A 13,097-nucleotide genomic window follows, 5' to 3' on the forward strand; every position below is an offset into this window, starting at 1 on the left:
AACTAAGACCCATCTACAGGGAATAATATGAGCTAGGGCACTACTATGGGGCATAAAGTGAACTAGGGCACTACTATGGTGCATATAATGTACTAAGGCACTACTATGGAGCATAGAATGAGCTGGGGCTCTACTATGGGGCATAAAGTGAACTAGGGCACTACTATGGCACATATAATGTACTAAGGAACTACTATGGAGCATAGAATGATCTGGGGCTCTACTATGTGGCATAAAGTGAACTAGGGCACTACTATGGTGCATATAATGTACTAAGGCACTACTGTGGAGCATAGAATGAGCTGGGGCTCTACTGTGGGGCATTAAGTGAACTAGGGCACTACTATGGAGATAAGAATAATCTAGGCCATTACTATGAGGCATAACATGAACTAGGGCACTACTATGGAGAATAATATAGGACACTACTAACGGGAATAATATAAGCTAGGGCACTACTATGGGCATAAAATGAACTAGGGCACTACTGCAGCAACAACATTTGCACAATTTCACACAGCAGCTGTATTTAAATTCACTGCTGCCGATGCATTTGCATTATGCCCATAGGCATGTATTGCCTATAGAGAGATAATGTTTGGGGAATTTTCAGAAGTTACATTAAGTTTACACTTTACATGCACCAGTCACACACATTTATCTGCTACTATATTGTCCAAGGAATGGATACTGACACAACAAAAGCTATAAACCAAGTTTACTGTTATAAGCAACCATTCAGTCCTAAATTCAAAAAAGCTAAACAATATTAAACAAAAAAAAACACATTCAAATGTATAAACTTTACAAAATGTTACATTGTTCAAGTACAGACGAAAAAAATTGGAATGTTCATGAGTTGCAGAGTATATCAAACCGCAATGAGGAGCAGCATATTAATATGATCCAAAGTCAGGGAGCTTCACTACAATGGTGATTGCATAGAGATCCAGAAAATGGGAAACCAGTTTCAAGCATCAAGTTCAACATTTGTTTTGTCATAAATCACTTTGCGGTTTTTCCTGGAGTGCTTTGAATGCTTCACATTTAAAATGTCCCCCATCTTGTCAAGTTCATCCACGACCTACAAAATTCATACACATATTTCTTTGTTAACAATATACACATTTGCCGCCTTACTCTTTAAAAGATTAAGTATAAATGTGCATTTTTTCTGACTGCTAAAGACCAATACACAGTGGGCGATTCTGAGCTGAAAGCCACTTGGAGTTTTGAGCGCCTTCAGCCCGAAGCCGCCCAGTGTGTGCAGCCAGTCGATGAGTGGTGATGCGCTCTCCCGCGTCATCGCCGTGAAAGCCGTTCATCTGCCTGTATTACCAGCAGATGAGCAGCATTGTGGACGGCTTTCCATAGAGCTGTGCTATGCAAAGCCGTCCACCCCCAGCTGACCGCGCCATAAATTGCTGGCTCTCCTCCTTGCCAGGCTCTGGCCGCTCATGCCACCAGCTACCTAGCAGCTCCCCCTACTCGCCTGTCTGGCAGAGTCGGGAGTCACAATCTGCTCCTCCGTGAATCTTCCTTGCCAGAGATGCGGACAGAGCCACCAACACCAGCATTATGAATATGGCTCCTGATTGGCTGCCCTACATATGCCCCAGATTCTGATTGGCTGCCAAGCAGGAAGCTCCTATCGGCTGGCGGCTAGTGCTGCTGCTAATTCATAATGCGCTAGTCCTGTCTGTATCTCTGGCAGCACGGTACTAACCACAATGCTGCTATCAATTCTAGAAGGGCCCTGGATTTCAGTACCCCTATACCTCCCCTGATGGCGGCCCTGCATATTAGCATAAATGGGAATGGTTTCGGCCTATTTAGCCAATCAGAAGTGACCACCTATCAACAACATGAAAAGTTTCTATTTTGCACCTGGTGTCTAGTACCTGCAAGTATTCGGTCTCCAAGCAGTCTGGCTTGTGGTCAGAATGAAAGACATTTTGAATTAATATACAGTATTTTAGAAATAGGGGGATACAGTAGGGACTTTTGTCCTAGGTCGCAACAAACAGGGAACCCGGGTTGCCTCTGCAGCGAGTGTATGAAAGTTCACTTGGTGGATGAGTTGGATAGGAGATTAGAAAAACTTTTTTCATCAATACAATTCTCGATCCTTTCTCCATTTCTCAATTATTCTCGCAATATGCCCCTGATGAAATCGTAAGATGAAACATGTTGGGTTTATTGTACAAGAACAACTTTATTTAATATGAAATCTTTTTTCCATGTACAACTCTGGGAATGTACTGGATGATCTCCGTTTTATCGGTTTTAAATTGTACAAATTAAACATTTCTTATTGTATGTTGTATAGTATTGTTCTAATTGAGGCACTTTCTGTACTATCCAACTATTTGGGTGGCCTGTTTGCATCTCCCTCTGGGCCTTATTCTAGTTCCCTCTTTCTGACAAAATCCTTCTAAGATGGACAGAACTATGTGCACTGCAGGTGGGGCAGATGTAACTTGTGCAGAGAGAATTAGGGGCCTTATTTTGGTTCCTTCTTTCTGACAAAATCCTTCTTAGATGGACAAAACCATGTGCACTGCAGGGGGGCAGATGTAACATGTGCAGAGAGAATTAGATTTGGGTGAGTAATTTTGTTTCTGTGCAGGGAAAATACTGACTGCTTTATTTTTACACTGCAATATAGAGCTCACTTTGAAGTAAAACCCCACCCAAATATAATTCTCTCTGCACAAGTAACACCTGCCCCACCTGCAGTGCACATGGTTTTGCCCATCTAAAGGTGCGTACACACGGGGCAATAGGATCGCTGGCAATATATTGCTAGCAATATATTGCTCAGCAATCCTATTGCCCCGTGTCCCGTTTTCATCTGCGACCAGAGATGGTCGCAGATGAAAATTTAAACACTGCTGGGTGAAGAGGCAGGGGATGTCGCTGGTCGGAGGAGCATGTTCCTCCGACCAGCGACCATTCAGGGGCTGAAAACGGGAGCGCGCACCCGGCGATTTATCGCTGGTGCACACTCCAATCACTGGCAATATGGGCGCTCAGCGACCATATTCCCAGCGATTTCAGCCCCTATCGCCCCCTGTGTACACAGCATAAGAAGGATTTTGTCAGAAAGAATGAACCAAAATAAGGCCCTAGATTTGGGTTGGGTTTTACGTTCAAAGTGAGATCTATATTGCAGTGTAGAAATAAAGCAGCCAGTATTTACCCTGCACAGAAACAAAATAACTCACCTAAATCTAATTATCTCTGCACATTTTACATCTGCCCCCCTGCAGTGCACATGGTTTTGTCCATCTAAGAAGGATTTTGTCAGAAAGAGTGAACTAGAATAAGGCCCTCTGTACTTTGTTTTGGTTTTTCTTTTATTTAGTTTTTTATGTGTGATTTATTTTTATTATGCTATTTATTCTATCTCTACTATGCACTTTGCTGTAACAATGTGAATTTCTCCATTGTGTGACGAATAAAGGAATTCTATTCTATACATTTTCGCTATAATTTTTAGCTAGGATCTTTTAATGTTATCTTAAATACTCAGTACCTCCTGTTGAGGGCAATCACTGCTACAGGTACTCAGGTACAAACTGTGATCGACTTGTTTTGTATTTATATATTTTTTTATTTCCGGCTGTTTTATTGTGATATTAAGGTGCTGTTATGGTCTGGATCACAACATAACGAATGCGTTTTGTATTCGATTTGCGTGCAATGCGATGCGAGGGCAGTATAAAAAGTATGTACAGCACATACTTTTTGTACTGTGAGATGAGATGCCCCCGGGAGCTCGTATTGCACCACACGGTGAAAACGCACCATGTATGGGCACCTTTATTCAACTTTTAAATCTACAGTATTAGCGTACTTATAAACACAACATCCCTCCCTCCACCCCCACCTCTTTGCAAACACATTCCCCTGCAATAAATGCACCACATTGGCTTTTCCCATGTTTACTTTTGTGTTCATTATCTGTGATTGGCAAGTTCCCTTAAGTTGCCACATTTTGGGCAAATAATCATGCACTACCTGCTCTGAGGGGGTGCCGAACGGGGTCCCGACAGTCGGGATCCCGACAGTCATTTACCCAACGTCGGGATCCCGACTGTTAAAACCCCGACAGACGGGTTCCCGACGGCCACTGACTATTCCACGACCCACATAGAGGGAGAATAGAATAGGTGGTGAGTGTAGCGAGCCACCATGCCCGCAGCGTGGCGAGCGCAGCTAGCCCGCAAGGGGCTTTGTTGCGCTCGCCATGCTGTCTGAGTCCGGCCAGTCAGGATCCCGACGTCGGGCTAATGACTGTCGGGATCCCAACTGTCGGAACCCTATACCAAACCCTGGTGGGTTAATTAAGATACATTACATTTAGAGCTGGGCGTTCCAAGGATTTCATGCAAATATGTGGTAAATGTGAGTTTATAATACAGTATGTTAAAAACTCAAGGGGGAAATATGTTTGTTACAAACTATACGAAGACATGGAAATATAAAGCTACAAGATAGTGGGAAACAATTAAAAGGAGCAACATACTCTGTCCAACATTTCCTTTGAATGCTTTGCTGAGATGCAAAACCTCACTCTGGCCTCAGCAATAGGTGTTGCTGGGAACCCAACGATGACAACGCCAATTTTCTTCTCCAGCATATGTCTTGCAAATGCCCTGTAAATAAAAAGCAAAAGATGCCAATATATATTTTCTCAGAGAAATACAACAAGCTGTGCAAGTATATTTGATTTCAACTGATTCTCATTCGTGAAGTGCGGAGAGGTTAAATGCAACAATAGTGGCCCGCTAAGGGCCAAATGTAGAGTTAAGACACTTTTTCCAATGTTTTCTTTGCTGCAAACATGGTCTGGATTTAATAATGATGTCATATTGTGGTATAAAGTGTAAAGTGCATAGAAATCAATGTAGGCTTGATCTAGACTGCCTTACAAAACATCATTGGGGAAATTTAATAGGATGAGAGATTCAGAAAGTGAGAGATTTGGTAAGAAATCTCCAGGTTTTTGCACGCGGCATTCATTTACACTGCGAAACCAGTGTGATTTTGCAGTGTAAATGATTGGCGCTTTAAAAAAAACCTGGCGATTTCTTACCAAATCTCTCACTTTCTGAATCTCTCATCCTATTAAATTTCACCCCAGATTTCTTTCTTTACTAGGTTACTTTTTTTCTGTGTAAAAACTTAGGCAACAACTGAATAACAGTATGGTTAGTGGACTAGCCGAAATATTATGAAGCACTTACCCTACTTTGCTTGGCATGTACATAAGCACAGGAACAACAGGGGAATCTTGATTTCCATAAATAATCAAATCCAAGTCACGCAACCTCTGCCTGAAGTACCTGGTATTCTCTGCAAGCTGATGTACTCTCTCCAGACCTAAGATGCATATAGCCAGGTGTGAAAGTATTGCTTCATCAAATACAATGGACTATCTTGATAAAAAAAAAGAAATTGGGCATCGCAGTGGCTGTAATTATTGTCTTCCAAGGAAATATAGATCATATGGATTCCAGATACTTAGAATGTGAAGAAATTGGAGGAAAACACTATCACAGTATGACAGACTGAGTCAGGACTGGTGGTCTCAAATGGATATAGGTTCAGACAATGGGGCAGGACAAGGCATTTTCAAATGGACACTGTAGATTTATAGAATTAGGCAGGACAGGGTGGTCTAAAATAAATACTATAGGTCAGGGTTGCCTAGCTCCCAAAAATCGGGACAACCTCTAGTCTCCCACAACCCCCCTTGGCGGGAGTCCGTGGGACCAAATGACGCAGGCTGCATCATTGTAACCCTGCCCACTGCTGTGCAATGCCTGTAATACCGGCAATGCATGGTGGGGGGAACGGCCACAATGATGTGATTGTGTTGGCCATGCCCCCAAACACAGCATTTCACTGATAGCTCCGCCCACCCCACCCCTTTCACATCATGTCGGCGCCCCCCCCCCCCCCCTGCTTCACAGAGGAGAGAATGTAGCAGGACAGGGTGGTCTCAAATTGGCACTATAGGTTCAGAGAATGAAGTAGAAAAGGATGGTCTCAAATGGATACTGAGGGGTTTATTTACTTAGATGGGAGTTCTATTGAGGTGGAAGGGGGAGCTCTCTGGCTGTCTGTGTGAGGACGCTCAGTGACCCGCCCCATGGGAGCTTCATGGGGCAGGTCACTGTGCGTCCTCACACAAACAGCCAGAGAGAGAAGTCTGCGTATCCTTATTTGCTGCTTCTGCAGAGCTCACACAGGGCTCCTGGCGGCCTCCATGAGCGCCATGACCCTGCACCCCGGTGGCTCTTGCTCTCCCCCACCACTGCTAGGGATGTGGAGCCCTAGTTACACCACTGTTTTATATGCTGGCATTGGCGAGATCCCAGAGTGTAAACACAATTTTTAAAGTGGCAATAATTTACTAGACAGAACCAACCAAGTTTTGCCTTTGAAATTATTGCTGCATAAAAAATACACCCAAACTTATTGAGATCTCGTCCAGGTCTATATCTCGCAGGCTATAACATTTCCGAAGAATCAGGGAGGACAGGGTGGTCTCATAGGGACACAGTAGATTCAGGAGAATTATACAGGACAACCCGGTCTCAGATGGACACTAAATTCAGAACAAGGCAGTACAAGGTGGACTTAGATGGTCACTATATGTTCACATGAATTAGGCAGGACAGGGGGCCTCAGATCTTACTGTAGGTTCAGAAGAATAAGGGCCCCATACGTTAGGCTAACTTGTCCTAAGGATAAGTAGGCCCTACTTCCCCTGAGCTTCCCCGGCAGTTCTCCGTGAGAGCTTGATAAGATTTGGCACTTGATGTGCCATTTTTTACATGTGATGAATCAGCCAATCAGCAGTCGCCCAGTCTTTTGAATAGGATACAATGGCTCCCTGCCTGCCCTGTGGTCCGCGCTCCCCGTCTGCCGCCTCATCTCCGGCAGCTCCCCCGGACCGGACCCTGCCCTGCGCTCCCCACCTGCCCTGCGGCCCCTGCTCCCAGCCTGCCGCTACATATCCTACAGCTCCGCCGGACCGGACTCTGCTCTCCTGCCCCGCTACCCCGGACCTTCTACATGCCGCACTGGCAGCTGCACATAAGATTTATCTCATGTGCAGACCGTCTGACCTCCAGATCTGATCCGATGCGCAAGGGACCGCCCATCGGATCAGATCGGATGTCATACACTACGCAATTTGGGCAATTTCACCCGATTTCTCGGCCCGATCATCCAGAATCGGGTGAAATCGGGCCCAAATTGTGTAGTGTATGGGGGGCCTTAAGGCAAGATGGTCTCTGATGGACACTGCAAGCTCAGAACAAGACAGAGGAGGGTGATCTCAGATGGACACATTTGTCGGGGTGTAAATAAAGTCCGAGTTTGTCAGAGGTGCGGGATGCCGACAAATTTCTTACATTTTTTTTGGCAATTATTTACAAGCAGGGTTTAAAGTGGTCCTGGAGAGGTGGTGGAACTCAGTTCCCCTAAAACCACCCCCCCTTCCCCCCTATTAGGCAAAGCCTAGACCAGTGCCAGGGAATTTGTGTCCTACCACCCATAAAGGGATAATGGTCCCACAACACATGGTAGCACAATCGTATACACATTACACCGCATGTAGTGCCCTTGATTCATATTATATCACACAGTAATGCCCCTTATACACATAATGTCCACAGTTGTTCATCTTAACTTTACATTACATATGCCGTGCCAGAAGAAGAAGCCGCAGGGACAGAATTTTCTATTGGAATTACTGTTCAGAACTGTGGTAGAGGTGGAACTCAGGTCCCCCTACCATTAGAGGTGGTGGAACTCAGTTCCACCTGGTTCCCATTCACTTTAAACCCTGTTTATAAGTCTCTTACCGTTCATTGTCCCATCACGTCCCATGATGCACTTCATCACCCTGATGATCTGCTCTGCCACAGGAGGTGACATAGATGCTGCATAAAGTGCACTGTGAGAATGACTTCTTAAGTAGTCCACAAGTTCCTGTAGATGAAATTCCATTACACTTCTACTTGCTAGGTATACTTTCTAGGTAAAACTTAGATAATTGGTGAGCTGCAAACCTTTCTTATGTCTACAATAATGATTTCAATATTGGTTAAATTCTTCCACTCTGTGTTGGGTGTACAAATAAATATGTCCAGTAGGTTGGGTACTGGAGGCCAGCAGTAACAATGCCACCAGTCACCACCTCAAGCTCATCATGCAGATGCTGGCATTCCAACAGGGCTAAAATTCTACTCCGAACTCTGTGACTAATTGGATAGCATTGTGTAACTTTACCAGGAGTCAGTACATGAGACCTTTTACAGCCTGTGACCATGGAGGATTATAGGAATGCAGGAGATTGGAGAGGTAGTATCTCTCTATCTGTAGGGGCATGTCTAATGGTCCCTAGACATTAGGATCCACTGGCAACATTGACATGATGGCAAGATCAATCATTCGATGGCCAGCTATGATCAGTCATCCATCGAGGAATCAGGGAAATTAAATATATTACACATGCTGATGTATGGAAGCCCTTAACCTGAAGTTCGGTTCATTGAGGAATATTGGGTCTAGTTAAATAAAAGAAGATACTATGCTGGTGTTCTCCTTTCAGAATCAGTGCTGTAAGCATTAGATAAAAAAGACATGCTAATGAAAATGTAGTTATATTTAAAATAAAAGAGCCATAAGTTCCAAAGTAGAACCTTCAATAGATGCATGCATGATACAGTCAAAGGCAAAGGAAATTTTCAAGGACAGCTAAAATGGTTTAATTTTATAAAAACAAATATGCAACAAACCCAACTGTAAAAAGAGACAGTTAGGTTTGTTGTACTGTGTAGGAAAGTACGATGCCTTCTACAGTGGTTGGGGATGTTCAAGAATTTACCATAATCATATCTCATAGCCAATTAACTAATTTACCCTTTTCCCAGCGATATATCCTCCCATGGCTCCAAAGCTTTTGGTGAATGTTCCCATCATCACATCGATGTCTGCAGGGTCCAACCCAAAATATTCAACCACACCTCGCCCTGTAGCTCCCACTGCCCCAATACTGTGCGCTTCATCCAGGTAAATGTAAGCCTTGTATTTCTTCTTTAGTTCCACTATCTCTGGAAGACGGACAATAGACCCTTCCATGCTGTAAAATGCAACAGAGATAAAGGTAGGATTGGGCTAACATTTTCAATATAGGTAGCTATAGCCCACTTTAGTATTTAGCATCAAACATGTTTAGTGCCTAAGTAAATGTGGCCTCAATGTGGAATGACTTAAACAAGTCCTGAGCATCTTTTGCTCCACTATCTAGGAAGGGGTTCAGTATGATTCCCGGCTGCCGGAATGACTACAGGGGCGGGAGAACAAAGAGGCCACTTGAGAACCCTGGCCTGAACCGATTGTGGCTGGTGCATCACATGTGTGCAAGCGATGTGTGTTGTGTGATCTGTGCTTAAGCATATTGCTCAGCATTGGGCACCCATCACCCTGTGTGTATACGGGCCTTGACACATGGCAGCCTGGCAATACATGGCAACCTGTGCATGTTTTAGTGTCTTCGTAGACCTCTTTCACATATACAGATACAACTGAGTTCATTGTTGCTGCGCCATGGAGGTTCGTGCTTGGTTGGCGGAATTACTACGCTGCCCTATTGCCGTCAATAAGTTTCTATGAGCCGTGGGAGCAAAGTAGATGCACCAGAATGGCATTGGGATCATGCCAATCACCACATATGTCGCACGTGGCAATTCATGTGGCAACAATGACCATGGCTATATCTGTATTTGTAAACAGGAGCTTATATCTCTGTACAGTGATCGCTATGCCCACGACTGTTGCTATTCACATAGATAACTACAGTACAGTATACAGGGTTTCAGTTTGGACGCAAGAGATGGAAACAGGACAGAGCTCAATGGATTTCAGTTACATTATATTGTGGTTTCTCAAGTTCTTTTTAATTGTTAGATCTCCAGAAACCGCTCATATGGACAAGTCCGGAATGTTTTTTGGGATTACCTGTAGATTCCTTCTACGAGGATCAGAATTTTCTTCCATTGCCTGGGGCTGCGAGGCTGACCATTGACAACAGCATCCCGTAATAACTTTTCCAGGTTCTTCATGTCTAAAGAACACGAAAAGACACAGCAAAGTGACAGCAGAGTAGAACCAATCTATTCGTATGTGGTGGATCAGTGACAGCTCTGATATTATTGTTGTTTGTTACATACATTTTGAATCCTTCATCCTCCCGAAACCCCTCCATTGCTGCTGAGTGACTGTGTGCTTCCTTATATACCAATCACAGTGTAAGTGCTACACTGCTACAGTTGATAATTGTAATTTAGTAGCTGATAGGTTGATTTGCACAACTTTTCTTTAGTGCTCTTCAAGGAACATACAGTAGACAGTAAAAAGATAGTAAAAGGTTGACACCAGATCAGCAGTCAATAGATTGACAGTTAAATGATCGACATGGACTAAGGTAACTAGGGTGAGAACGATGCAGGTTGTGAGCAGATCGTAAGACGATCGTACGATCGGCTCACGATCTGCTGGAGCACACAATCTGCTCACAACCTGCACACGATCTGAATCAGATCCGATCTCGACCTGTACCCAGCTGAACGGTCATTTCCAGATCCTACCTGCTGCGGGTAGGTTCTGTGAAATGACCAAATGACCTGGACCGCGTATCAGATCGCTATCAGATCAGAAATGGCCCAAAACATGCCCAATTTACATACAATCGGTCCAGATTGTATCTAAATTGTTCTGGTGTGTAACCTACATTAGGGGTAAGGGTTAGGAACTTAGGGGAGGATTAGAGTTGGGCGGAGGGGAGAATGGTTAGGGTTAGGCACTTAGGGGAAGGTTACAGTGAAGCTCTAGGGTTAGGGTTAGGAACTTGGGGCAGGGTTATGGTTAGGCTTCAAGGTTAGGCACTAGGATAGGGATAGCGTTAGGATCAGGGTTAAAATTAATTTTAAAAAGCATTGACCATTTACATGTTACCTTTGACCCTGTATACCCAAGTCCATGTCAACCATTTCACTGTTGAACTTCTCGACCTATTGACTGTTGATCATCTCTTTAATCCACAGCTGATACATCTCCCCCCCTAAGTGACATATTAGTTAATTTAATGTTTGCTTGTACAATAGATCTTCCCTTTAACATCTGAGAAAGTCGGCTCCTGGTTGGCCGCTTCGGATGAGAATCATTCGGATGAGAGGCACAGAAGATGAAACATCTCTGCGCCTCTCAAAGTCATATCGGGTACCGGCGGCTGATGCGGTGGACTACGGCGGAGACGGAGAAGATGACGGGATCTTCGCCAGAGGACCTGGTGAGTAGGATTTCCTTCCACAGGTCCCCCATGGATTTCTTCGGATCCAGGACCCTGGACTCTTCAGCCCTGGAGCCCCGGACCAGGCCCGGAACCAAGACACCAGAACCAAGGCACCGGAACCGGACCTTGGGACCCACCGACGGGCTCAAGATAGGTAAGTATCAGTACTGTATGTATGGGCTTTGGATGTATTAAAGTTTTATTTTTATTGTGTGTCTGTGTGTTTATTTGACTATTTTTATTACTGTGCCAGCGGGCCCTTTGATGCCCCGCATGCTGGGACTTGTGGTTCTCCAAGTCCCTGCATGTGGTGCAGGCTTGCTGGGACTCATAGTTCCACAGCAATACACAATAGTTTTTCTATTTTTTACACAAGTATCAGGTAGCCAAGTGATTTTACTTTATCTTGGTAGGAAGTTAAGAACAATGAAGGATTTGTAGTCCTGGATGTCTAATGCTATTTATTTCCTGCTTTTCTCTCAGTAGAACTCACAGCACTTTACAGATGCAGAATAAAAGCGCTATACAAAACAAACAAAGAAAGATAATCAGAATACGGCAGTTTGAACTAGACACTGAGGGGGAAATTTACTAAAGGAAATTTGTAAAAAAATAGGTGTATTTGTATCCAGAAATACACTCATTTTTGACATTTACTATTCCGAAAATACGGCAATTCGTATTCGTATTGATAGCACATCAATACGAATACGAATTGCCATATTTTTGGGATAGTAAATGTCAAAAATGAGTGTATTTCTGGATATGAATTTAGATTTCAGTTTCGACACACCCCACACAAATCTAATTCTCTCTGCACATTACATCTGCCCCACCTGCAGTGCACATGGTTGTGAACAAATTTGTACTGCGATCAGACCTGAATAAGGATCATAGTCCAGACTCGCTGCCTCATGGGGAGAACGCACCTCCCCTGTGTGATTAGTGGGAGAGCTTCCAATGGGAAGAAGCTGCCATTGCAGTAATTGGGTTGGGAGACTTTACTGGTCACTGCTAGTAGTGATAGTGACATTTCCTTCCTATGCTAGGGGTGGCCATCAGAGCGTTTGCCATCAATGGAGATAATGCAAGTGGCCCTCAATGGCAGCATATTATGCAATGGATAATCATCCATGGTTTTGCATCATCCATGGTATGGTCATCTCTTTTCATTGGCTAACTGGCTCGTACACCAATCAAAATCTGGGGTTGGGACTTCATGGGTGTTGGGAGCAGAGCTATGCGCCGTGTACCAGCACCTTGGGGGGAAAAAAAATCAACCATTTTTTCGGTTATACTGTGCCATCAATGTAGGAAAACCATCTGGTTCTCCCCCATCATGGCAAAAGTATTCTACATTGAACATAAACCATCGATGATTATGAATCATTATGGCCATTCCTATCCTATCTCAACAGAGGTGAGTGAGGGGGGATCTGGGGTATTAGTAAATTCGGCAATAAAGCTTAATAGACTGACAATGTATAGGTCGATCTTTTGTTCCTGTCGAACTAAAACATGTAGTCCATTTAATGTTGACCTAATGACTGTCAAATCAGATATGGACACTTCCCAGTATATGGTGACAGACACTAGCTAGTATGCAGGGCAGGTGTACAGTACTGTACATCACGCAGATATCATAGGGCAGGTGTACAGTACTGTACATCATGCAGATATCACAGAGCGGGTGTACAGTACTGTACATCACGCAGATATCACA

General features: G+C 44.0%; 1 protein-coding gene across 3 annotated transcripts in view; it reads right to left on the reverse strand.

Moving 5' to 3' along the window:
• Positions 1-701: 701 nt before the first annotated feature.
• Positions 702-13,097, reverse strand: part of LOC146063454 (serine palmitoyltransferase 3-like) — a 121,987-nt gene continuing 109,591 nt past the window's right edge. For all 3 annotated transcript variants that reach the window (XM_083175844.1, XM_083175843.1, XM_083175845.1), the window contains exons 7-12: positions 10,042-10,147; positions 8,944-9,163; positions 7,884-8,010; positions 5,253-5,388; positions 4,532-4,661; positions 702-1,084 (exon numbers count right to left, since the gene is read on the reverse strand). In XM_083175844.1, the coding sequence (XP_083031970.1) occupies positions 971-1,084; positions 4,532-4,661; positions 5,253-5,388; positions 7,884-8,010; positions 8,944-9,163; positions 10,042-10,147 (833 nt within the window). In that variant the 3' untranslated portion in view covers positions 702-970. The remainder of the gene's footprint in view (positions 1,085-4,531; positions 4,662-5,252; positions 5,389-7,883; positions 8,011-8,943; positions 9,164-10,041; positions 10,148-13,097) is intronic.

The sequence above is a fragment of the Crinia signifera genome, chromosome 3 (assembly GCF_055691185.1).
Source record: "Crinia signifera chromosome 3, ASM5569118v1, whole genome shotgun sequence".
In the NCBI taxonomy this organism is placed as follows: domain Eukaryota; kingdom Metazoa; phylum Chordata; class Amphibia; order Anura; family Myobatrachidae; genus Crinia; species Crinia signifera.